The 27,282-nt window shown below is 31.3% G+C and overlaps 1 protein-coding gene across 1 annotated transcript in view; it reads right to left on the bottom strand.

The window, feature by feature from the left end:
- Window positions 1-951: 951 nt before the first annotated feature.
- Window positions 952-27,282, bottom strand: part of ABHD12B (abhydrolase domain containing 12B) — a 39,981-nt gene continuing 13,650 nt past the window's right edge. The window contains 11 exon segments of the mRNA XM_074290794.1: window positions 952-1,062; window positions 1,151-1,269; window positions 9,110-9,188; window positions 17,251-17,333; window positions 18,474-18,553; window positions 20,187-20,224; window positions 22,569-22,698; window positions 22,811-22,856; window positions 24,527-24,557; window positions 25,178-25,297; window positions 26,657-26,759. Of these exon segments, the coding sequence (XP_074146895.1) occupies window positions 1,035-1,062; window positions 1,151-1,269; window positions 9,110-9,188; window positions 17,251-17,333; window positions 18,474-18,553; window positions 20,187-20,224; window positions 22,569-22,698; window positions 22,811-22,856; window positions 24,527-24,557; window positions 25,178-25,297; window positions 26,657-26,759 (857 nt within the window). The 3' untranslated portion in view covers window positions 952-1,034.

Below are 27,282 nucleotides of genomic sequence, written 5' to 3'. Positions count from 1 at the left end.
TCACAAGCTAATTGTACACTAATTCAAAGTCTGATTCTTTTTAGACAGCAAAACAACTGTTTGGTCATGTATACATATATTGTATTTAATTTATACTTTAATATATTGAACATGTATTGTCAACCTGCCATCGGGCGGGGGGGGGGGCGGAAGAAGGAGGGGAAAAATTAGAACAAAAGGTTTGGCAATTGTCAATGTTGTAAAATTACCCATGCATATATCTGGTAAACAAAAACTATTAATAAAATCTTAAAAAAAAAGAATCATGTTACAGTGGAAATAGGAAAAAAATAATAATAATCAATTGTGAAATACTTGACCACTCTAATCAATACAATGATCTAAGAAAATTCCAAAGGATTCATTATGAAAAAACCTATCCTCCTCCAGAAAGTGAACTGAAAAATTATAAGTACAAACTGAAATATGATTTTCTCATTTTCTTTATTTTTCTTGCTTTTTGGAAATGTGGAAATATGTTTAATATGATTTTATATGTATAAATGATATCATAATGCTTGACTTTGTCAGAGAATGGGAAAAAAGAAAATTTGGAAATCAAAATGTAAAAAGAATGTTAAATAAATAATAATTTGAAAAACAAAAAACCAACTGATCCAGATTTAAATTACTTCAAATGCCAAGGTGAAGAAACAATTGGGAAATGCTGAAGATTTCCTGAGTAAAGGACATGATTATTAGTCTTGCAGAGATGACTGAACCAAGGTCTTTAAACTATCTGTTAAAGTGTTCTTTCCATTAGATCATGCTGCCTCATCTCATCTTAAATAATAGGCTTAAGTAAATTTCATTCAATAGCTCTTGATGAACCAGTTTATGATACTTCAGACATTATAACATTTTTCATTGTGGGATTGAATATATGTGAATTAGTAGATAGGCATATGAGAATTAGTGTACAAACATATAAAAATCACTTACTACAGGTCATTTACATAAACTGTGTATTTTTATTATGCAGGGAATTTGAAAATTTTGGCTATCTTCTTCATAGCAGAATTTACTCTGTATATTCATGACCACTGCTCACTCAGGAAATCTCTGAAGAAAAAGTACTCATGTTAGCTTTTGATTCTTTGTGTACTCAGTTTTCATTAACAGAAAATTGTTTAAGGCATTTGATCCTTACCTTACAATCATTGCCAATCTGGGATTTTTGCATATAAAATTATGTTGGAAACCAGGTGGAAAAATAAACATCTTAACTCTATCTTTGTTTTTGTATGCTTTATGGGCAATTTCATATACCTGTTAAGAGTAGAGAATAAAAGTCTTAGAGGAGTAAGATCAATGTTTGAATTTGAATTAAATATGTTCTAAAACAAAGCATCTCAAAGAGAAGCAAAGACTTCATCCTTGTCCCACCTATGTCTAGTATGGGAACAAGTTTTCTGATTTAGAAAACTGTGGATGAAATATATCATAGCAGACTGTACATGGGGTACTCAAAGACAATCACACCAAACTCCTTGACCTCTTCCACTACTCCTACCCCTCAAGCTATTGGCAAGAGAAAATTTATTAATCTAATCAGTATGTTTTTGAATATTTTCAAAAAATTATACAAATTCTCTAATTTCTTCAACCATATATCCAAAGTTTAATCAGATAAAACTCTAAGGAGCTAATTTCCCTTCTTCTAGTCTCAAAATACAAACTTTATTATATGAATTAATAGATAGATATAAACAAAGAATAAGCTACAAATGCTCACTAGATTCTTCTCACTGTCACCTCCTGCTTCAGCTCAGCTCTAGTCCATTCTCTCCCATAGTCCTATCTTCTAGGACTTCCTTATATTGTGCTAAATCTTTAATCATTTAAATCACTTAAAGACTCAAAACCAACTTCCTTTCTTAAGAAGAATATTGCAAAAGAATATTGGGCTAACCTGAGCAGAGAGTTCTCCTCTGAATGTCTGTGAAAAATATTTCTCTCCTAAGAATATCTGTTAACCATTCAGCCTAATGACTCTCTAGCCAGAAGAATGTAATCCAAGATTCACAAAATAAGTATCCAGTTTCTGTGATTGTGGGGCTCAACAACCTAAAAATTCCTATACAAAAATTCTCCTCGATCCACCTCTTGTACCTGGAGTTCTTGGGAATTAAATAGAAAATGATAACTCTGTTATTGCTAAAGATTTAATATCTCCCCTCCACAGCTGCCCAGAGTTTCATCCATTTCTGTAAATCCAAAAGAATTCAACGGAGTAGCAACTAGGCTTCTAAATTGCCTCAGGGAAGAAAATGAGTGAGAATAGAATCACAAAATTTTCATTGATCTCAACAACCATTACAATCCAACCTATACATGAAAAGAGTCCCCATGATAATATACAATAAAAGCAATCATATAGTATCAGCTTAAAGACCTCCAAGGAAACTATCATTTGTCTAAGTAGCTTAATCTATTTTGAGAAAGCTCTAATTGTTAGTGTTTCACCTAACATCAAGTCTAACTTTGTCCCTTTGCTACTTCCACTTAGATTCCATGGCCAAACAGAACAAGTTTGATCTTGGTAATCCTCCCACAGGGCAACCCTTCAAATATTTGAAAACAACTATCATGTCCTTTCTCACCCTCCTCATCTCCCTCTACCAATACTCATATGACATAGACTTATTACAGCTATTTACCATCCTAACTGCCTCCTCTGGATACTTTCCAGTTTATCAATGTCCTATAGTATCTAGACAGTATTTCATCTTATGTTATCTGAAAAAAAAAAAAAAAAGATTAAAATGGGATTATCACTTTCCTGGGGCAACTAGGTGGCACAGTGAACAGAATACTAGGCCTGGAATCTAGAAGAGTCAACCTCAAATCTGACTTCAAAGACTTATTAGCTGTGTGACCCTGACCCCTGTTTGCTCAGTTTTCTCATCTGTAAAAAGAGCTAGAGGAAATGGCAAATAACTCTATCTTTGCCAAATAACTCTACCCCAAATAATGTCACAAAAAATCAGACACAACTGAAACAATTAACAACAAAAATTATCTCTTTATTCCTAGAAGTTATACTCCTGAATTCAGATGAAAAATCTCATTTGCCTTTTTGGCTGCCACATGATACTGCTGACCCACACTGAGTTTGTGTTATACTCCACTAAAATTCACAGATCTTAGTACAAAAACTATATAAACCTGACGCCATCATCTTGTATCTGAAAGTTTGTTGTTATCCCTACATAAAAGACATTACAGCTGTTCCTATGGAATTTCATCTTAATAGAATTAGTCTATTTATATGTTTTATTTGGGTTTTTCTTCCATGAAACCAACTCCTAGTTTTATTTAGTAATTCAATGGGCTTTTTATTTTTAATTTTATTAGTCTCACCTTTAATTTTTATGTAAAGGACTGAAACTATGAAAATGTATACTTGAATCAGACAAGGAGCACTTAAGGCTAATTACCTATTCGATTTGAGACAATGATTCTATTAGCATATGTTTTGAATAATGGTTCTTCTCACCATTGGTGCTGGCTCAATGTTGGCTGTTAATCTAATCATAGGCAAGGATTAGAGGGTGGGGTGAGAGAGGTGAGACTTCACTTGGCGGCAGGATGAGGAGGAGAAAGGTGGAGATTATGGACTCCAGAATCTAGAAGAGATCTTTGATAAAACTCCTGGCAGTTTGCCTGCTTCTTTCACTCTTCTTTCTAAAGACAAAGGACTTTTACTTATCTTGACTCTGGCTGATCCTGAGGCCTCCAGGGAGCGAGCTTTGACTTAAAATTTTTATATTTCCAATTTGGTGTTTAATTGTAGCTTTTTAATTTGTTCTTTTTCTGTTTTTTTTAATTGCATACTCATTAGTCTGTTCTTTCTCTGTTTTATTGATGTAAGTAGTTAGAGACATAAATATGTCTCTAATCAAAACAAGGGATAGAGAGAAAAGTTAAATGTAAAACAGATAACTTTAATTATATTAAATTTAAAAGTTTTTGTTCAAATAATACAAATTTGATCATGATCAGAAAGAAAACAAAAAGTCGGGAAAGGGATGTTTTATAGACAATTTATCGGATAAAGAGTCATATCTAAAATAAAAACTCTGTCAAATTTATAATAATAAAATTTATTTCCCAACTTAAAAATGCTCAAAAAATATGAACAGGCAGATTTTCAGTGAAGAAATCAAAACAATTTATAGTCACATGAAAAAAATGCTCTAAATCATTATTAGAGAAATGCAATGATTTCATTTGAGATATCATTTTATACCTATCACATTGGCTAAAATGATAGAAGGAAAAAATTACAAATGTTGGAGGGGATGTGGAAAAATTAGGACACTAATTCATTGTATTGGGGATTATGAACTGATCCAACCATTCTGGAGAACAACCTGGAATTGTTATTAAACAAAGAGTTATTAAACAACCTATGCCCTTTGAACCAGCATTACCACTCCTTAATCTATTTCTGAAGTTAACTAGGGGAAAGGAAAAGAATCAACATCTTTTAAAATGTGGTGACAAAGATTTGGAAATTGAGGAGATTTCCTCAATTGGGGAATGGCTGAACAACTTGTGGTAGAATACTATAATGCTATCAAGAAATAAAGACTCAATAATTAAAAAAAAAACCAAACATGGAAAGAATAATGAAGAAATAATGAAGGGCAAAATTAACAGAACCAAGAGAGCATTGAACACAGTAGTAGCAGTTAAACAGGACTTTGAACAAACAAGTTTTTCTGATTAAATATTCAAATTAACTATAAAGAACATATCAAGAAAGATGCTATCTGCATCTAGAAAGAACTAATAAATAGAACTGTGTATAGAATAATTTTACATATAAACATCTATTTGTGTTTAATGGTGGCCACCTCTAGGGCAAGGAGGAAAGAAGAAAAAAATAAATTTATATAACTATTTTATTGTATATTTGAAAAGAATAGCAAGTTGTCCATAGTAGATTTGCAATTTCATTCTTCTTGTACTATGTTATGGAAATGTTTGTTTTATTCCATAACTTAAAAATAAAATTTAAAAATAAAAAAATCTAATTGATTAATGATTTCCCTGGGCATTTACATTAATCTCATCAGACAATTTCATTTTTCTTCCTAATTAGAATTTCTTTTAATGTCTTCAAAATTTCATTCTTCAATCATTTTGATCTCTCCAGGGATGGCTTTAATTGAAACATTTTAATCCATACAACACTACCTATTTTTTCTTTTGAAATCCATTTTACCAAAATCTATAATACACAGCAATTATGCCCAGATCACTTCTCTTCTCTCACAGAACCTATACTACAAAGTATCTGAAAAAGGAGACAATAATGAAGGCATGAGGAAAAGTCTTTGACATTTTTAATAATGAAAAATAACAAGAGAATATCAACAACTACTAAAATATATTCCTCTCTTCTATCTATATAATTTCCTTGTGGGTAACTCATTCATGAAGTGAAGATATCCTTAATAAAAGTATATCTTTATACCTTTAGTTCTTTAATTTCAGTTATATTATGAAATCAAAGGCAGTCAGTCAATAAACACTTATTAAGTAACTACTGTGTTCATGGTTGAAGATACAAAGATAGACATAGTTGCCTCCATTCAAAGAATTCCCAATCCAATGGAGTAAACAACATAAAACAATTATTTACAAACAAGTTATATACAAGATAAATTGCAAAGATATTCCTCACTTTCTATATTTTCTATTCCACTAATTCTTCCCTATTTGTAAGAATGAGATTCAGAAGAGAATGTATTCTTGTTATACACCCAACCTTTTGGAGGATGAAATTGTTATAGGGAAATTTTATGCAGTTATTAAGTGCTCTTATTTTGGCAGAGAGATTTTCAGCCGATGTCTGGATAACTAAGCTTCCCTTCATTAATACATCATGCCTCTGTCCCAGGATTGGGATCTATTTTCCCAAACTCCTTACCTATTTCCTATTTCTATGAAATGGACTGTAGGATAAATAATCTAATGACAAAATTTTCTTCACTCAAATATTATCCATCATGCTTCAATTTCAATTCTTTCTAATTCTAATTCCTTCTAATTCATGTATCACAAACTATGCGTCATCATTCACTCCTTACTCTCTCCCAGTACCCAAAAACAATCTGTTGATAAGGTCTATTGTTTTCACCTTTGTAACATCTCTCAAATGTCCCCTTTTCTCCCAGATGCTGCAACAACTGTACAAACTTATCTATTCATACCTAAATTATTATAATGGCTTGTCGATTGGCCTGCCTACCAGGTAACATCAAATTTTATCATGTTACCCCTTTATTTAGTAAAACTGCAATGAAACCCTATAAAAAGCGGAATCAGACAGTCTTTGACATTCAAAAGGAATAGCTTGTGAAAATGCCTGAAATTGGGAGATGAAGTGTCTTATACCTTATACTTAAAATGCTCTCCCTCTTTATCTCTGCCTTCCTTCAAGTTCCAGCTTAAACCTCATATTTGATAGGAAATCTTTCCCAACTCCAGTCTCAATTTATTCCCTCTGTAGGTTCTTTCCAATTTATCTATATATATTTTGTACATGGTTGTTTGCACATTGACTTTCCCACAGATTTGAGTTCCTTTAATGCAGGGAAAGTCTTTTGCCTTTCTTTGTATCCTTAGCATTAACATAGCAGGCACTTAAATGTTTATTGACTAATTGCTTTCATGAGATACTTACAGTCAAAGAGTTTTTCAATTGGCCTAAAGTAATCCAGTCTATTCTGATTTTCAACTCTGAACCCAGGTCACCATCCTTTTGGCAGATACATATCTACCTATCATATACACATTGCCTGGTAATTATTATCACAGTATCATTGAACTAACTTATATTATATCTTTCAAAGAAGATATAATATGATATATATGCATACACATATATATATGGAGAAAGAGACAGAGAGAGAGAGAAAGAGAGAGAGAGACAGACAGACAAAGACAGAAAGAGAAACAGACAGACAAGGAAAGAGAGGGGGAAGGAGAAAGAGAGAGAAAAAGAGAGACATATATACATGTATGTGTGTATGATACACATTAATATAAAAGAAGACTGTCAAGATATGTTTTATTCTACTGAATAAAATCCTAATCATAATCAACAAATGAAAAGTATAATGAGATCTTATATGCTCTACATATGCAAATAATAGAACAAAGATGAGATCCTCTATTGAACACTGTTTTCCAAAGTCTGCTGCTTTCTTCCTTTCCACAGAAAGCTGTTTCCAATTTCAATCCCATGACATTCCCTCTGTGGAGTTGTCTCAATTTATCCTGTATATAGTTTATCTGTACATAGTTTTGTTTTGGTTTGTTTTGGTTTGGTTTGGTTTTTTTGTTTCTCCTCCTTTGTACTCTGAGTTCTTTAAGTGGAGGAAACTATATTTTGCTATCTTTTTTATCTTCAGCCATTAGTATAGTGCCTAAAACATAGTTATCACTTAATAAATGTTTATTAACTACTGACTTTGCTTTCACACTATGACTGGACTTAAAGAGCTAAAGGATAAAGGTATACGTTTATCAAGGATGTCTTCACTTCATAAATGGGTTACTCATAAAGAATTATATATATGGGAGAGTAGGCATATATCTTAGTAATTGCAGATGTTCTGTTAGTTGTCTTTTTTCATTATTAAAAATGTCAAAGTTTTTTTTTTACTATGCATTTACATTCTTCTTCTTTAAATATTGTATATATCAGTCTTTCCATGCCCTCACATCCAAAATAGATGTCTTCTATGTATGCTTATTCTGGTCTACCTATTTTCCCCTCTTTGTTCTCTTTCATGGAATTTCTATTTTTTAAATATGAATTTGAAGGGCTAACTATAATGATTAAGACCAAACCATATGGGTTTCAGCATATTAGATTTTTAAAATTTGTTTAAACAATTTTTGTAAATCCATTTTTCTTCCATTTCTAAGTCTTCTTTTTCCATACTTGAGTCTCCTTGGGATGATTTTTCTTAGTTCAATGTGTTGCCAAGCTTTATTTAAACTAATTTTATCTTCCCTTCCCTCTATTTTATTAGATAGTATTTATAATAACTACTATGCTTTTTTATAATATCTTACAAGCAAGTTCATAATCTAAACTGATATTGCTTCTGACAGACATTTTTTCTTTTTACTGTTAGATGACCAAGCCACTTTCCAAATTCATGAATCTCATTTGGCCATTAAATTTACATTGGTTTACCTTTTGAATGAAATTATTAGTATCAGTGTCATTTCTCTTATCCAGAAAATAGTTCCTTTTCTTTATTGCCTAAATTTGAATTCCTTATGTATAGATATTTGAGATATTTACTGTTATTTTTCTTGACTTTGTTATAATTTGGAGATATAATTTGGAGAATTTCTTCCCCTTTTTCTTCTTTCTTTGTAGTATTTAACATGAGAATATACTTAGTTTTTTCTCTCCCTCATCTATATTTATAATTTAAAATCCTTTGGATTAAATTTGCAATATGACTGGAAAATATTTTTAACATTTAAATACATACCTAATTAGAGTTTCTCCAACAGTGGCAAAAAATCAGTATTCCTGACAGTATAAATCACATGGTCCAGAAATAAAAATTTTATTCTCAGACACACCTTCTTAATCAAATGATGATTTTACAAACTCATTTTTCTCTTTTGCATCTTTACCTTCAGTGAGCAGCAGTTATGAAAAATCATAATTTTTCAATTTCTTGTCTGAAACTTCATAATTAGCAGTAATTTATTTAATGATGTCACTTTTTGGACATGTCATAAAAGGAAACATGTAATGATATATTTATAACCACCATATTTTCTGTAATGGACTACAATCATTGCCTCTATCAAGAAGAAAGAAAAATTAATATAGACACCTCATAAAACATCATAAACTCCCCAAAACAAGAGAATTCTTTAAGTGAAAACAGACTAAATGAGAGAATGGCAAGATATGTTATTAATTTTATTCAAAAAGTGTTTATTAAACATGTTTTAATATACAAATTTTTGTTTATTTTTATATAAATAACTTTTTTATAAATAAAATATGCTTATTTATAATAAAAATATTTTAATAAATATAACTTTAAATATAAGTTACCTTTTGGCCTATTTCTACAGGTACAGTCTTATCATCTTTTGCATGTAAGATTAGAAGAGGTGAGGATAAGAACTTAACACTAGGAGAGAAGGAGAAAAAAATATTAAGCTAAAGAAATATATAAATATTTTTGCTATTAAAAACTAATGCTCTAATCTTTCTTCCATCTGAAATTTGTACTCGACCCTCCAAAATATTGAGGAAACCCTTTCATAATCACATCTTCCAGTGTTTGACTTACATGGTTAAGAATCATTGAACCAAAATTTTGTCTTCTGTCATCTATCAAAAAATCAAAGAATTCAAGGAAGATATCATTAGAAGAGAGGCTTTAAGACTGTTTATTTTCTATAAAATACAAAGATTTCTTCTGATAAGTGACAAACAATGAACACAGTAGGACTTTGTATTCCCTTTGTACTGCTGAATTGTGTGACTAAAGATACAGTCTGCTATAGAAAATTTTCTATAAAATATGACTTTCTAATTTTCATTAATAAATTCATAGGCCAGGCTCATACTGATTTTAAGCATATGACAAAGAAGGCTTATGGATCACAATTTGCTTACTTTTATAATTGCCTTTTTTACTTTAAATAATGCTGCCTATGATGGTTTTCATTCTTTTAGAATCTTCCTCTTTTTGAGAAATATTGAAAATCACTCTTTGAATAACATTAAAAATTGTGTCACATCTGAAATGTGCATTGATTCAAATCCAGCCACTCTTTCCAACTTCCTAAGTGCCACTTTCTCACATTTTATAATGAAGATAAGAATAGATACCTAAAGAAATGGTGATATATCCACTGCACTTTCATTTGCAAGTGGCTTTCAGGTGATTTCACTGATTTGTATGTTATGTAAAACACAATGAAGATTTGTTTTGCCTTCTATGATTTTCTGAGGTGAAACTATATAATTTTCAAACTTCTTATTCTGTAATACATAGCAAATAAGCAATGACTGTCATTTTCCTTAGCTTATATGTCTGCTTGCCAAGGAAATCAAGTATTTATTGAGCAGTAGTTTCCATATTCATTCCTTGGTATATAATATTTGCTATTACTATATATAATATTTCTATATAATAATTGTTTTTAAAACAGCAATAAAAAGAGTCAGTCCTATGTTTTTTCAGACATGAACTTGTTTAAATTAAACTTATAGAAGCTGTCATAACTGTATTATTTTCTATTTTTTCATCTGATTTGAAATAAATACTTTATCATTAAATTATTTCCCATTTAGTAACAAATCCATTTCTGCTAAGATATAGGTGATATTGTTGTGATGTTATTTCTGTTCATCATGCCTGGTAATTTTACAAATATCATATTGACAATTTTTATTATATATAAGGGAAAGGAAACTAAATAATAAATAAATTTGTTTTATTCCTCAAAACAGAACTATTTCCAACAATCCTTTAATATCCCCTTCCTCTTTGTACTGAAGTCACCAAGAATTAAAGAGTATGTTGGTTTGCTTTGGAAGAAGATCCAAAATCAAATTTTTCATGGAATTTCTACCCTTCAACAAATACTGGTGGAAGATTACAATTTTATTTCTACTGATTTTTTGCCTATGCTAATTATGAGCAAGCAGAGATAAAACTCATGTAAAGTATCAGAGTCAGAAAGACTGTTAGAAACTGTCTAGTTCAAATTACATTGGAATAAGAATCCTCTATGTACCTCTTGGGAGAGCCTACTTTAATTTTGTAGAGTTCTAATTGTTAGGAAGTTTTTCCTTAACTCAAGTCTGACTCTTCCACTTTGTAACTTCAATGTATTATTCACTCTAACCATCTGTGCCTAACCAAAACAATTATAATCACTCTTCTAAATGATAACCCTTCAAATACTACTTTGTGTTGTTGCCTTTAAATGTATTTTTCTCTTGACTAATCATTTCTAATCAATGTTTATGCAGTATGATCTCAAGCCTCTTTACCTTTCTAGATGCCTTCCTTAGGAAATCCTACAACATAAGTGTTGTAGCTTTTATACTGCACAGAACTAAACACAATATTCCTGATAGAGGTCTAACCAGGGCAAGTAAGTCAAAAAACAGGTCAAGGAGAGAACACTTAAGAATCAGTGGATTCTCTGAAAATAATGATCTTAAGAACTGGACAGCATATTCCCTCCAAAATGTGGAAGAAATTGATTCAGATCTGATACTGGAAGATAAGAGCAACTAGGAGTTCAAATCTGGCCTTAGACACTCTGTTACCCTGGGTAAATACCTAAACCCTCTTTACCTCAATTTCCTCAACTGTAAAATGAGCTGAAGAAAAATATGGCAAACCATTCCAATATCTTTGTCAACAAAACCCAAAATCAGATCACAAAAAGTCACACACAATTGAAATGACTGAACATCAACAAAAATTTAGAAGACAGAATCAGCCCAACTTCTTAATTTTTTAAAATAAAGTCTCAATTATTTCATAAGCAAAAGTTTAATCTCACATATAAAAGCAAGAACACTGCCAGTATCTAGAAAGAAGTAATTTAAATACCAAAGAAATGTAAGAAGGCTTGGCAATTTCTAGTACAAATGAAAGATCTTGAAATACAGTATTCAACAAGGCAAATTATATAGGCTTACAATCAAGAGTAACTTGTCCTTTTAAGTTTCATCTCCTACTGTGGAATAGAGAAGAGGAAATTGGATCTTTAAATGGATAGAACACATTCAAGTGTTTCTGAACAAAAGATCAAAGCTGAATCAAAATTATGAAATTCAAAGAAAAAGCATTAAGAGAAATTGAGAAAAGTACATTTATTTGTGCAGCTGGAAGGGCTAATATTCTAATGGAAAAAAAGAAAAAAGTATGCCTTACAAACCTTTAAAATTTTCAAAGAATATTTAGGGATTTAAAAAAAAAGAAAAGTAAAGAAAGAAAATACAAGGAAAGAAAACAATTGAACTGATAATGGATTGATTCTGCTCTGAGACTTTTGAAAGGGGAAAGAAAAGAAAGAGTAAAAAAATGACTGGTGTGGAAAGGAGGAAAAAGAGGGCTGTTAATTTTCATAACTGGAATATGTGAGATGAATATAAAACATGGAGGAGGGAGTGGGGTATGAGCATCAAATGGAGCTCATTGTTCCCTTTAATGGACATAGAAGGGTTGAACAGACACACAATTTAGTATAGAAATACATCAAATTCAAAAGTGAAAAAAGTATGGATTAAGAAGATGGCTAAAGCTGAAGGACAAATAATTAGTATAACTTCTGGATTCTGAATAAAAGAAGAGAAAGAAAGAGTTAGAATCTAATAGGATTTCCATCAATTAGGAAATAGCTTAACAAATTGTGATATATTAATGTAATAAAATGGTATTGCTTCATGGAATGATAATAACCATTTAGAGAATACCAGATTGTATGAACTTATCCAGAATAAAGTGAATAAAATCAAAACAGTTTATACAATGACAACAATATTTTGGAGGACGTAAAAAAAATAACTTTTAAATGCTTAAGAATTCCAATCAAAGCAATGACCAATAGTGTCTCTATAGGACCACTGATGAATTTATCATAATGTAACAGAGAACTGATGGACTCAAAAGGCATAGAAAGATGCGAAAATGTTTAGACATGGGCAATATGTGGGTTAATTTTTGCTTGACTATATTTAATTGTTAACTTTTGTTCTCTTTCTCTTTATTTTTAGTTTAAGGAGTATGGAGAAAGAGAGGAATAGAAATGCCAAAAATAAATAAATAAATTGAATCATTAAAATATTTGTAAATGTACAGAAGAGAATGGAAGAAAATAAAGATCACAAGAATTGTTTTAAAAGTAACATCACGACAATACTCCCCAAACTAATCTATTTATTTAGTGCTATACCAATCAGACTCCCAAGAAATTATTTTATTGACCTAGAAAAAATATCAACAAAATTCATATGGAAGAATAAAAGGTCTAGAATTTCAAAGGAATTAATGAAAAAAAAAAGTCAGATGAAGGTGGCCTGGGTTTACCTGATCTAAAGCTATATTATATAACAGCAGTCACCAAAACCATTTGGTATTGGCTAAGAAATAGACTAGTTGATCAGTGGAACAGATTAGGTACAAAGGACAAAAAAGGCTACAACTATAGAAATCTAGTGTTTGACAAACCCAAAGATACCAACATTTGGGATAAAAATTCATTATTTAAAAAAAAAAACTGTTGGGAAAACTGGAAATGGCAGAAATTAGATATGGATCCACACTTAACACCATATACCAAGATAAGATCAAAATGGGTCCATGATTTAGGCATAAAGAATGAGACCATAAATAGATTAGAGGAACAGAGGATAGTCTACCTCTCAGACCTGTGGAGGAGGAAGGAATTTATGACCAGAGGAGAACTAGAGATCATTACTGATCACAAAATAGAATATTTTGATTACATAAAACTAAAAAGTTTCTGTACAAACAAAACTAATGCAAACAAGATTAGAAGGGAAGTAACAAATTGGGAAAACATTTTTACAGTTAAAGGTTCTGATAAAGACCTCATCTCCAAAATATACAGAGAATTGACTTTAATTTATAAGAAATCAAGCCATTCTCCAATTGATAAATGGTCAAAGGATATGAACAGACAATTCTCAGATGATGAAATTGAAACTATATCCACTCATATGAGTGTTCCAAATCACTACTGATCAGAGAAATGCAAATTAAGACAACTCTGAGATACCACTCACACCTGTCAGATTGGCTAAGATGACAGGAACAAATAATGATGAATGTTGGAGGGGATGTGGGAAAACTGGGACACTGATGCATTGTTGGTGGAGTTGTGAAAGAATCCGGCCATTCTGGAGAGCAATTTGGAACTATGCCCAAAAAATTATCAAACTGTGCATATCCTTTGCTCCAGCAGTGCTACTACTAGGCTTATATCCCAAAGAAATACTAAAGAGGGGAAAGGGACCTGTATGTGCCAAAATGTTTGTGGCAGCTCTTTTCGTAGTGGCTAGAAACTGGAAGATGAATGGATGTCCATCAATTGGAGAATTGCTGGGTAAATTATGGTATATGAAGGTTATGGAATATTATTGCTCTGTAAGAAATGACCAGAAGGATGAATCCAGAGAGGTTTGGAGAGACTTACATGAACTGATGCTGAGTGAAATGAGCAGAACCAGAAGATCACTATACACTTCAACAACAATACTGTATGAAGATATATTCTGATGGAAGTGGATATCTTCAACATAAGGAAGATCCAACTCACTTCCAGTTGATCAATGATGGACAGAAACAACTACACCCAGAGAAGGAACACTGGGAATTGAATGTAAACTGTTAGCACTACTGTCTTTCTATCCAGGTTACTTATATCTTCGGAATCCAATTCTTAATGTGCAACAAGAAAATTGGTTTTACACACATATCTAGGTTATACTGTAATACATGTAAAATATATGGGATTGCCTGTCATCAAGGGGAGGGAATAGGAGGAGGGAGGGAAAAATTGGAAAAATGAATACAAGGGATAATGTTATAAAAAAAATTACTCATGTATATGTACTGTCAAAAAATTTTTATAATTATAAAATTAATAAAAAAAAAAGGTAACATCACAAGGCAGCTAGATGGATAGTGGATAGAGCACCAACCCTGAAGTCAGGAGTACTTGAATTAAAATCTGGCCTCAGACACTTAATATTTCCTAGCAATGTGACCCTGGGCAAGTTACTTAACCCCAATTGCCTCAGAAAAATTAACCAAAAAAGTAATATTGAAATATACTTTCTTTAAAAATAAGTGACATGAAATGCAGATTGTTTTGCTATTTATATGGAAATGATTTCTTTGTATTTAAGTTCAGATTATATATTTTTGAAAAAACTGATTTCAAATCCTTCTACACATAACATAGTGTCAAACATATAGAAGGTGCATAATAAATGTTTGTTGACTTGATTTTTGACAAATAGGATTCAAAATTCTCATCTCTCAGGAGAGTAATCCATGCTATTATTTATTCCCTAATTGCATCCCCCTAAAAAGCAGTCTGGCAGGAATTAGACTTAGATCAATACCTTCTATCATATTTTACAATAAATGCATATTATATTATTAAAGATCATATGATAAAAATAATTAGAAGAGAAGCATATTCTATACTTCTTACAGCTATGGTCAGGAGATTATTTTTAATTAAAGAGGGGACAGAAGCAATTATAAATGATTAAGTACTTTGTTTGCATGAACTGAAAATCTTCTCCACAAAATTAAGTAGCTAGGACAAGGAGCGGAAGTGGTTGAATGAACTGGTGGGAAATCTTTGTACCACATTTCTCTAAAAAGATTTTGGTTCTCAGATATAGATACAATGAAAATACATGTATACTTGTGTTATGACAAATAGTCAGTCTCCAATAAATAAGTGAGGAAAGACTATAAACATATTGTTCTCAAAATAAGAATTATAAAAATTAACAACCATGTGAAAAAATTCTCTGAATCACTAATAAGAAAAATGGAAATCAAAACATTCTAAAGTTTAGCTTGTAAAATGGCAAAGATAACAAAAAATGCCAATAGTCAAATGTTAAAAGGGTTGTGTGATAATAATATACTGATGCATTGTTGGTGGAGTTATAAATTTTAAATCATTTGTAAAGCAATTTGAAAGTATACAAAGTAACCAAAATGTTTATACTCTTTGACCTAGAGATTCCATTACTGGTCTTAAATCCCAATTGATTGGAAGAAAGTATTCATATGCAACAATATATTTATAGCATACATTTTTATGAGCAAAATTTTGAAAGAGCAAAATAACCACCAAGCGGGGAATAACTAAATAAATTATGATATATAAATATAATGGAATATTACTGTGCCGTAGAAATTTTGTGATTAATATAGAGAATCATGGAAAAATCATTTATGTTAACAAAGCCAAGAAAATAATATACCCAATGACTAGAAAAATGTAAATGTAAATTATAATCTCACACAAAAAATCAAAAGCAAACACTGCAAAATTACAAATTTTAAGCAAGACCCAAAAAAAGAAATAAGAAAGGAAGGCTCTTTATTTATTTAAGATATTTAATTTTTAAGATTTAAAATTTTTTTTTAAAATTTATGAAAGTAAGAAGTCCACAGATGTTGCCCACTGCACATGTTTTCAGACTTCAAAGATTAGATTGGTTATTCTGATTTTTTTTCCTCTTGCTTTTTTTTTCTTTTTAAAAACCTTATAATTTAAAAAAATTGAATTATGCCCAAAAAGTTATCAAAATGTGCATACCCTTTGACCCAGCCATACTACTACTGGGCTTATATCCCAAGGAAATACTAAAGAAGGGAAAGCGACCTGTATGTGCCAAAATGTTTGTGGCAGCCCTTTTCATAGTGGCTAGAAGCTGGAAGATGAATGGATGTCCATCAATTGGAGAATGGTTGGGTAAATTATGGTATATGAATTTTATGGAATATTATTGTTCTGTAAGAAATGACCAACAGGAGAAATACAGAGAGGCTTGGAGAGACTTACATCAACTGATGCTAAGTGAAACGAGCAGAACCAGAAGATCATTATACATTTCAACAATGATACTGTATGAGGATGTATGCTGATGGAAGTGGATATCTTCAACATAGAGAAGAGCTAATCCAATTCCAATTGATTAATGATGGACAGAATCAGCTACATCCAGAAAAAGAACACTGGGAAATGAGTGTAAACTGTTATTTTTACCTTCTGAATCCAATTCTTCCTGTGCGACAAAAAATTTGGTTCTACACACATATATTGTATCTAGAATATACTGTAATATATTTAGCATGTATAAGACTGCCTGCCATCTGGGGAAGGGGGTTGGGGAGGAAGGGAAAAAATCTGAATAGAAGTAAGTGCAAGGGATAATGTTGTAAAAAATTATTCATGCATATGTACTGTCAAAAAAAAGTTATAATTATAAAATAAAATAAAAATTAAATTATTTAAAAAATTAATATTTTGTGGCATGGTTCCCCAGTAAGGAAAAGGGAAAAAGAGATGCAAGGAAAACTATGATGATGTAAAAATAGACATCAATAAAAACTTACTTTAAATAGTGCTATGGCAGGTATAGAAATAAAGAAAATATATCACTCTTACTTTTCATCATTAGGGAAGACAATTTTGTCTACTGTCAGTGCATCCAGAAACAAACGTACAAATCCTGGAAATTTATGGTATACCTATTTTAAGAAAAGAAAAATTAATGTTTTCTATGACAGAAATTTCACTATTTGTAAACTTTGGTGATTTGAAGAACCTACTCATAACTAAGAGTACTAATGGAGGGGTTTACTATACTTCTCCCATAAATATTCTTAGCCAGAAGTTAAGGAATAGAACATTCTGGTTATTTAAATATAGTGGTGGCTAATAGGCATCACAAATTATGATAATTCCCAAGGAATCATATTTAAAATATAATGCAATTTAATTTTTTTGATTTTTGAAGTTATCACAAACATTAATTATCATCATAGCACAGGATAAGACAAAACCAAGTACTAGGTAAACTGGCTTCATTTTATTTAAAAAACAAACAAACAAAAATTTAAATGGTATTCTTTTTTTCACATCACTGCTACTTTTCAATGGCTACCAAAGATGCCCCAAATCAAATCTTTCCATGGAACAAATATAGCCAAACAAGAAAACACTGTCCTTGTCTAAAAATGGATGTCCATAACCTCCCTTCTGAAAAGCAAGCTATATATTTCATTATTATTACTCTGAAGTAGCAGTGTCTCTCTATTTTCACTTTCTCCCTTTTGTAGTATGAACTTGTCAATTCTACCTAGAATCTTATTTTAAAGTTGGTATAACCTCCCTCAAAATTTCCAAAATAAATTTAGGATTTAGGGAATGTCTTTAATAAATGCAAAGTGAAAGTGGAAAAGATCCATTCATCTAGAGAAATTAAGATGTTTGTTTTGGAGAAAACTCTGACCTGCAAACTTAAATACTTAAGATCCACATCGGTTTTATTTGAAAATAAAATAAATAAAAATTGAAAAACAAAGAATTCAAGCTTGTTGAATATCCATCGTGCAGAAATTCTTTTTTTAATTTATGGACTGATTATGTTACTTACCATGGCAACACTCAGATCTCACAAACTGGATAGAAACTCTGAAACTAATATTCCTAATGTTTTAGAAAAAGATTATTAAAGCCAAAATTCAAAACATCACAAAACACTAATGAATTTCAGAAAAATTTCCAATTAATAAAACCTCAAAAAGACAAATAATTATACTGTGAAGAACTTTGTGTTTTTTTTCCAATACCTTAATACAGATATGAAGATACATTTTATTTCTTACCTTTAATAAGGGATAGTTGATAGATGCATCACGGATGTTGGTAAATGGAGCTTCTAGGACAATTGCATCCACTGGGAATCCTTTTAGTATCAAAAAGAAATCAGTAACACATCTAACATGCTTATCCCAATCTAATTTTATTCTGTTAAAAATCTTATTTTCCCCAGATCCACAAGACTATTTTCTAAAGAGCCTTATTACATCAAAGCAGAACAAAGGGGTTAAAGAGGGGAAGTGAAAATCTCACTGTAATAATGAACCATAAATCTAAATCCCTATTAGTCAATGATTTAGAAAATAGAACTGGAAGGCAGTTTAGGGATTATCTAGTCCAGGGGTTCTTTTTTAATTATTTTATTTTTAATTTATGGCTTTTTAAATCTGGGGTATGTAAACTTATTTTTTCTTAAATATTTCAGTAACTATATTTACATATAACTGGTTTCCTCTGTAATTCTACATAATTTATTTTACACATTTAAAAACATTATTCTGAGAAGAGCTCCAATAGGTTTCACTAGACTGCCTAAAGAAACAAAGTGATTTACTAAGTCTCCTAAACGTCAGTACACTGTTATTTAAAATTAACTATACTGTCTCCAATACTAAACTTTTGTCTTTGTTAATCTGCTTCTCCAAAATTCTGTAATATTTGCAAATACATTTTTGGTAAGAAACTATATGTCCTATGCAATATCATGCTAATATGATGACCAAGCTACCCAAAGAATATTACTTGGGATATTCTTCAAGGAGGACTATACCCATATATCTACAATTATAGCTAAAGTTTCCTTAATATACTCAAGAAATGGTATTAATTGAGAATTATGATTGGCTGGATTTTTTAATTTACATAGGATTAATTAGAAAGCTCTCTTTACTTCAAAATGCATTGTTAAAAAAAAGATTTCCCATACATTAATCCACAAATTCCTAAATAGAGAATCATAAATATAATTAAGTCTAATTCTTTAGTGATGGAGAATCTTGGAATCTATATCAGTATGTGCATCCTATCCTATCAATCAAAAATATTCACTATGTATTTTGCATATATTTGTTCTATGATCAATAATATTTTTATTGTAGGGAAGCACTAAGTATATAGTATATAACTATACATAGAAAGTATAGGAGATTATATTGAATATATACTGAACTAAAAAATGTTTAAATCCTGATAAGAGATTATTTTCTTATAATTTGCTTATTCTAAAAATGAAAAAATATGCAAAAAGAAAAGGAAAATTATTAGGGTTTTCAGTTAGGTCAGGTATCTAAGTAATTAAGAAAATTTCTTCACTTTCATAAGAATTACTTGATTAACAAACTGTTTTATAAAAAGAGGATGTGGATATATTATTTGAAAGATTAGAGTCTTTTGTCAGGAAAGACATCAGAAGTTGTCTTTACAATTTCTTTGTTACTTCATTAAAGAAACTAGTGCTTTCCAAAGAGTGCCTTTTCTAAAATAATTTAATTTTTCCACCAAGATTCTTTCCTGAATTTTATATATTAGAACAGCAGCTGTTGTTTTATATCAATTATAAAAGAAAATTAAAACCAAATATTTATCTATCTATGGTTTAAACAATTAAAATATCATTTTATTCATAACAAGCATTTTGTATTTTGAGTGTTGCAATCAATAAGCAGACTTTAAAATTTTTCTTCATCTAAAATAATAGTTTTAACCCACTTTTAAATTACCTCTTTCTTCCAATGTTTTTGCAGCATTTGTTGCAACGCTATTGGAAAAAAAAAGTGCACAAACGATAGAACATTCAAACAGATTTAAATAGAATATAAACATAAAATCAATATTAGAAACTCAATATTAATTCCCATAATTATCCAACCATTATTCAGAGGACCAGTAAGTGATGTGGATTGTGCAGCATTTGTCTTGGTTCTATTTCTGCTTGCATACTTATAAACAAAAAAGAAGATATATGTTAGGAATATAGGAATATAATATGTTAGGATATATGCTAGGTCCACCAAAAATTTACAATACCTAATGTCAGCTGATCTCTCATTTCAGAAAGGCAATCTTTTACTCCTGAACTGATTTGGGAAATCTTATTTCCCAAACTGCTTCTTCTAAACTAAGGATGTAATTATTTGCATTAGGCTTCTTCTTTCCATCTCGTAATCCCTCTATTGATCCCCCATTAATTCCTCTGATGAAAGGGTGACTTTTCTCATTACCAACACCAACTCCTTTATATGTCTACTTAATTCCCATCTCCTTCCATAATCTATGGAGCAGTTAGGTAGCATAATAGATAGAATATCAAGAAGACTCATCTACTGAGCTCAAATCTGGACTCAAATGCTTACCATCTGTGTGATTCTGGGCAAGTCGCTTAACACTGTTCCTCAGTTTCCTCATCTATAAAATGATCTGAAGAAACCAATCATAAACCACTTCAGTATCTCTGCTAGGAAAACTCGAAGTGGGGTCAACAAAGGTCAGATACGACTAAATAATAACAGTAACCCATAATCTTTAGGAAGTTGCCTCACAATAACTTTTTTTCCTGTAAGAATTAAATCACTCTCCTTCTCGGGAATGATTTTAACGCTCACCTCCACTTCCTAGAATATAGTGTTTTTTCAAGATTCAGCTCAAGCACCACTTATTGTAGAAATCCTTTCCTGGTCCCCTATAGCTGCTAGTACTTTTCCCCTTAGGTTACCTTATTTCTTATTCCTATGTATCTTGTATATAATTATATTCACACATATTGTATCCTCCATCAAAGTAAGCTCCTACAATACAGATTTTTACTTTTGTCTTTGTGTTTCTAGCAATTAACTTAGTGCCTAGCACATAGTAGCTGCTCAATAAATGCTTGGTGCTTGATTGTCTTCTTACTACTTATTATATTTGGACTTCGTCACAAGCCACTTCAAATAAATGTTATTAATTCTGTTTTATAAAATTAAATATATTCTGGCAACAGTGAATGCTATTACACATTATTACACTATAATTGCATATAGTATTCCATGTCAATTTGTTTTTCCAACATTATTTCATCATTTTCAGAATAGCCTTATAAAAGAGGCATTGTATTTATTATTAAATTTTACAAAGGAGAAAATAAATTGACTGTTCACCGAGTAGTATGTAGTAGAGCTAGAATTTATTGTTCTTCCTACAATAATTGGCATCATGGTTTTTTTTTTAGTATGGTAGAAATTAAATGCTTAAAAAGTACTCAGCAAAACCAAAATTATATTTTTAAAGAAATGACCGGCTATTAAAAATGTATCTATTCAATATATGCTAAGAGGAAATTAATGTATAACAGATTAATTTTATTCAAATACTTCACAAATATAATAATTTAACTTTAATAAATTATTTTACAAGAGAAGGGGAGGTAATCAGATTTAAACCTGGGAGAAGAGTATTCTCTGGTTGAATGTTAGATTCTAGCACAACTTCAACATGATAGCCCTTGTTTGCTTGGAATAGAGAGTATAATAATTTCCCAAAAAGAATATAATAATAGATCACAGGAATGAAAAAATTAGAAATTGTCTAGTTATAGAACCTATTACAGAATCTTAAGAGTTTGAAGGGACTTTGGAATAGTTCAACCCTCAACTCAGTAGCATGAGTCTATAATTTGTTCTCTGCAATATGTCCAACAATGTCTTCTTAAATACTTTCAGTGACAAGGACTAGTCTAACAACTCATTTTATAGACAAGACAATTGAGGGTCCAGAAGACTGAGGTAAATTTCTGAAGGTCAAATAGCAAACTAAGGGGAGAGTACAAATTAGGTGGTCTGGTCTCATGCCACATTGCCTGTGTCCATTGTATATAGCACAGGGGTGGGGAGCCTTTTTTCTGCCAATGGCTATCTGGATATTTATAACATCATTTGTGAGTCAAACAAAACTATCAACTTATCAAGCAGTGGGAAGTTACTATATTTAGCTTTCAACTAATTATTGTTTGTAGCTGCTTTAACAAATGAGTTCATAAGCTTTTAATGGCCACGGGTCAGATCTCCATCCCTGGAACACAACAATTCTGGTGAAATGAAGATGAAGTACTTGCTTACTCCACTTACCCTGTTCCTAGAGAATGACCCCAGAGACAAACAGGTGTAGTTCCACTCCGTGCTTTAGTCCAATCATAGAGATAAATGGCATCCCTAGTCAGGCCCTCTTCTGTGGGTTTACCTGTAGAATCCCCAAATCCTGCAAGCAAAAATCATGTCCATGGTTATCACTTCATAAATGCAATAAAAGAATATAATTATAAAATAAATTAAAATTTAAAAATCTGTGCACACAATTCTTAATATATTACCTCTATAATCAACAGCCAGAACATGGAATCCACCTTCACTCAGCACCTTGATGAGAAACAAGCTATTACCTTCAAACTCAAAAACTTGAATAAAAAAAATCATTTAAGTATATCACCACTCCTGATCAATAAGTTAAATAGGACTTTGTATCTCTAGTTGTGGTGGCATAATAAATGCATTGATGTTTTCAAATATTTGCATTTCTATTTTCACAGATTTAGATTCTGAATAGAAGGAAACTTCATCTTATGGTGAGGAAACTGAGGTACAGAGAACCTAATTGGAGGTACACAGAAGTTAAGCCACTTGCCCAAGGTCACAAAGATAGTAAGAAGCAGAGCCAGAATTTAAAGGATCTATGCCATAGTTCTGAAATATCTCTCCAAGAGTGCCTAGGTAATTCCAGAAATAAATGAGGTTTTTGCCAGGCCTCTTGAACACCTTCCCAAAAGGAATCTTGTGCCTTATATGTTTGTAAACAAGTAGCATTTTCAGACTCATAACACTTCTTATCTTTCCTTAATCTTAAAATGGTACTAAATTATAAAACTTATAAATACCACAAAGGATAGGAATTTTAAGAAAAAATTTAACTACTCTTTTAAAAGGCACACTTTCAGATACTTGTCCTAAACTGCCCTTTAGAAATTAAAGAGAGGACAAATTTGGCTGAATTGTGGTATGAAGAGTTATATCCAATTTAGTGACCTAAGGGCTATGATTCATATCCCTAGTTCTTATCTCTAACTTTGAAAAAATCTTGATCCTCTAACTTTTTGTGTTAATCTCATATACAAAAAAGCAATCCTTCTTTCCTATCCTTTTCCTATGTCTAATTTTTAAAATCCTAGTTTTAGCTAAAACTGATTTTTCCTATTGTTTGTGTTCTGGAAAGCAGTTTATTTACCCAAGAATTTTTCTCCTGGAGTAAATATATTTTAAATGAGCTTAAAAAAACAGTTACTGAATTTCATAAACAGATTAACCAATTAAAACATGGGAGAAGTTAAACATGTAACTCAACCTGTCCACCTAGTTATGTGTCAGATGCTGATAAACTAGAAAGCCTGACATATTTTTAAAATCAGATATCACTAGGGAGATTTCCCAATAATTAAGATTAACCACAATATTAGGAAACAGGAGAAAGGTGATGTCATCATTTTATTTCACAAAACATAACAGAGCTGAGACCAAAGTCTAACTGAATACAATTCAAAGGATCTTGTTTATAAAAAATTGAACATGCTCTCTCACACACCACCCCTTCTTCCCTCCAACATGCAATAAAACCAAAATAAATTTCATGTCTTTTTCATCTTGCCAAGAGATCCAAAAGATGTGAATTAACTCATAGGATACTTCTGTGACCCTAAGCTGAAACTTAATTCTCATAACTTATGACATACACATATCCAAGAGAGAGACAGAGACAGAGAAAAAGATACCGAGACAGAGACAAATAGACAGCCACAGACAAGACAGACAGACACAAGAGACAGAAATAGAAACACAAAGAAAATCTATTCTATTCCAAAGAAAATAAGAAATAGAAACATTGGTTTCAACTATATCCAAGTCTTAGGCATAGATCTGTGCTCCAAAGGCCCTGACAACATAAGTATATATTATCATTCTGAATTGGATACTTAAGGGACACAGCATTTGTAGCCCAGGAGAAAAACTTGTCAAATAAATGAACTACCCAAACATACCTTCAAAAGCTTAACTCTGTGACAAGATGCCCTGTAGAAGAGAAAATGAGAAAATGAAACTACATGGACAAATCAATTTATAATATTAGATTGCCCTTTTGTCATCATGTAATTCATTTATAAATTTAATGTGAGTTAATATGTAGAATAGATATTATATTTCTTGTCTTCTCAGTCAAAGCAGGAAGGCAGGAAGAGAATTTGAAATTAAAAGTAAAAAAAAATAATAATGTAAAAAGGAACAACAGCAGTAAACCTCAAACTTTGTTTTGTGTCACTGATTTCTAGTGTTTTATATGGCACAAATAATAAAGGTATGTTGGCTTAAAAGTTTATTATGTTCATTTCATATGAACTATATATCTTCAAAATTTGAATCATTTTTTCAAAAATATGGATCCACTCTGTAAAATAACCCCCAAATTTAAAACGAAATATCGCTTTGCAAATGCATAAAATCTTTTCTTTGTTCCTTCCACATAGCAAAAGCAAAGTATGAGTATACTTTCAGATTTCAACAGGAAAAATGTAGCATGACAGGATAGGATACGTTTGCAGAGTTTAAAATGCACTCTAGCTAAAACAATAGTGACTTCTTACTTTTCTCAGAGTTGAAATTATTTTAATGCTATCTTAGGGCAGGATACTGACCTGTTTTCTGCACTACCATGGAGATAAACTATAATTGGATTGCCATCTTGAAGAGCTGCCTCGTACCAGCTTCGGTCCTTCCCTTTAGCTTCTTTTCCCCTGCTTTTTGGGACAATATGCCTGAAAAGCAAAGAAAAGACATTAACAAGTATTTGTACATACATTTCCCTCTCCAGCTTTTTCAAATAATTTATTTCTCCTCTTTCTTCCACCATCCTCTGTAGCCCTTTTAATTACTTACATCTTTGTTTAAGAAACAAAGGGAAAGTGAAAACTTAAATGATAACATGGCTAAATCAAAGAAAATATCAAGGAGAGAATGTAAAGAAAGTCTAGGTTTTACAGAAAAAAAATTTAACTTTAATTGAATACCTATTTGCATAGAGCAATGAATTAGGTCAATTGTAATATAAAACTAAGTTTAAGGATTCCTAGTGTTATCCAAACATTGCCTCTCTGAATCTCACTTTACTGAAAAGGCATGGCAGATTCTTAAAAACTTTAAAGTTTTCTGATGGACTTGGCTTTTTTCAACAATGAGGTGATTCAGACCAATTCCAATAGACCTGTGATGGAGAGAGCCATCTGTATCCAAAAAGAAGACTGTGAGCTGATATATATATATATTGAATATTGTCTTTGCATTTTGAAAATAAAAAGTTATTTTTTTAAAAGATTGATAAGGAGGACCGAGGAAAAAACACTAGAGCTTGATGTAAAAATCCAGAAAGCTGAAAAGCATATCAAAGACATATCATAAAAATAAAAATGGAGGAAGCAAGTAGTTGGTATAGGGGATAGTGCACCAGCCCTGAAGTCAGGAGGACCTGAGTTCAAATCTGACCTCAGACATTGAACACTTGTTGGCTATGTGACCCTGGGCAAGTCACTTAACCCCAAATGCCTCAGCAAAAAATAAATAAAAAATAAAAATAGATAAAATACCATTAAAAGCAGAGAATAGAAATTTACTCAAACAGAATTTGAGATTAATGCAAGATAAAAGTAAATTAATATAGCTTCTGCTTTGATAAGGTTCATAAAATCATAGGATCTCAGCATTGGAAAGGCCATTACAAGTCACCTAATCTCATATTCTCATATGATGAATAAGAAAACTAAAAGTCAGATAAGTGAAATGGCTTGCTTAAATTCACTTAGTATGCCAGGATTTATTTCTAACACTTAGAACAGTTTGTACATAGTAAGCATTACTAAATTTTGTTGTTGCTAAGTTATGATTCAATGGCCTCACTTCCCTCACTCTCTGCTAATATGCCCCCCAAAACCCTAACCCAAGAAGGTTGCCAAAGATTTCATAGAGATAAATATTCAATATATATTATGGCCACTCACAATTTTTTCTACATCTGTGCTTTCTCTGTACCACATTGAATGAAGATAAGATCCTGATGCTTCTTCCCTATCCCTTTTACATTAAAATGTACCTTAAAATATTCTTCACATCACTATACTTACCAGACACCCAAATATATTCCATTTTCAGGTTTAATATAGAAATTAACAGTGTGTGGAATCCAAGATTCTGGTTTCTTCAAATCCACTAGAAATGGAGCTTTCCCTAGAAATACAAATCAATTACTAATGTATCTTTTTATTATGAACTAAATGATGCTTGTCGATGTGAACATGTTTTCTGTATTTATGCTATTGTATTTAATTCCCAAGAAAATAATTTTAAAGGAGGAGGAAAGATGGCAAAGTAGAGACAGCAAATAAATTCTCCCAATATCCCCCTAGAAATCATTTTAAAATAATACCTCAAATTAAATTTGAGAGCAGCTGTGCCAACAAAAAGTCAAGGTAAAACATTATTACACCCTAATATATCTTAGGAGATATGCACAAGAGGTCTTTTGACGTCAGGGAGGGGATTGTCCAAGAATACACATGGTGGTAGTACCAACAACAGGCCTGAAAGGCTGCTGCAATTACAGCACTAGCACTCTTAGGCCAAAGATAATAATGGAGTCATACAACTGATAAGAAAGATTGCTAGGGATCCTCTGCTCGAACTAGATGCAGTGGGTGTTAATTGGCAACTCTTGTTTGCTATATATAGTTCTGGTTCACAGTTGCACAGT

Source organism: Sminthopsis crassicaudata, chromosome 2 (genome assembly GCF_048593235.1).
Source record: "Sminthopsis crassicaudata isolate SCR6 chromosome 2, ASM4859323v1, whole genome shotgun sequence".
Lineage (NCBI taxonomy): Eukaryota > Metazoa > Chordata > Mammalia > Dasyuromorphia > Dasyuridae > Sminthopsis > Sminthopsis crassicaudata.
This window is presented reverse-complemented; position numbering and strand designations above follow the sequence as displayed.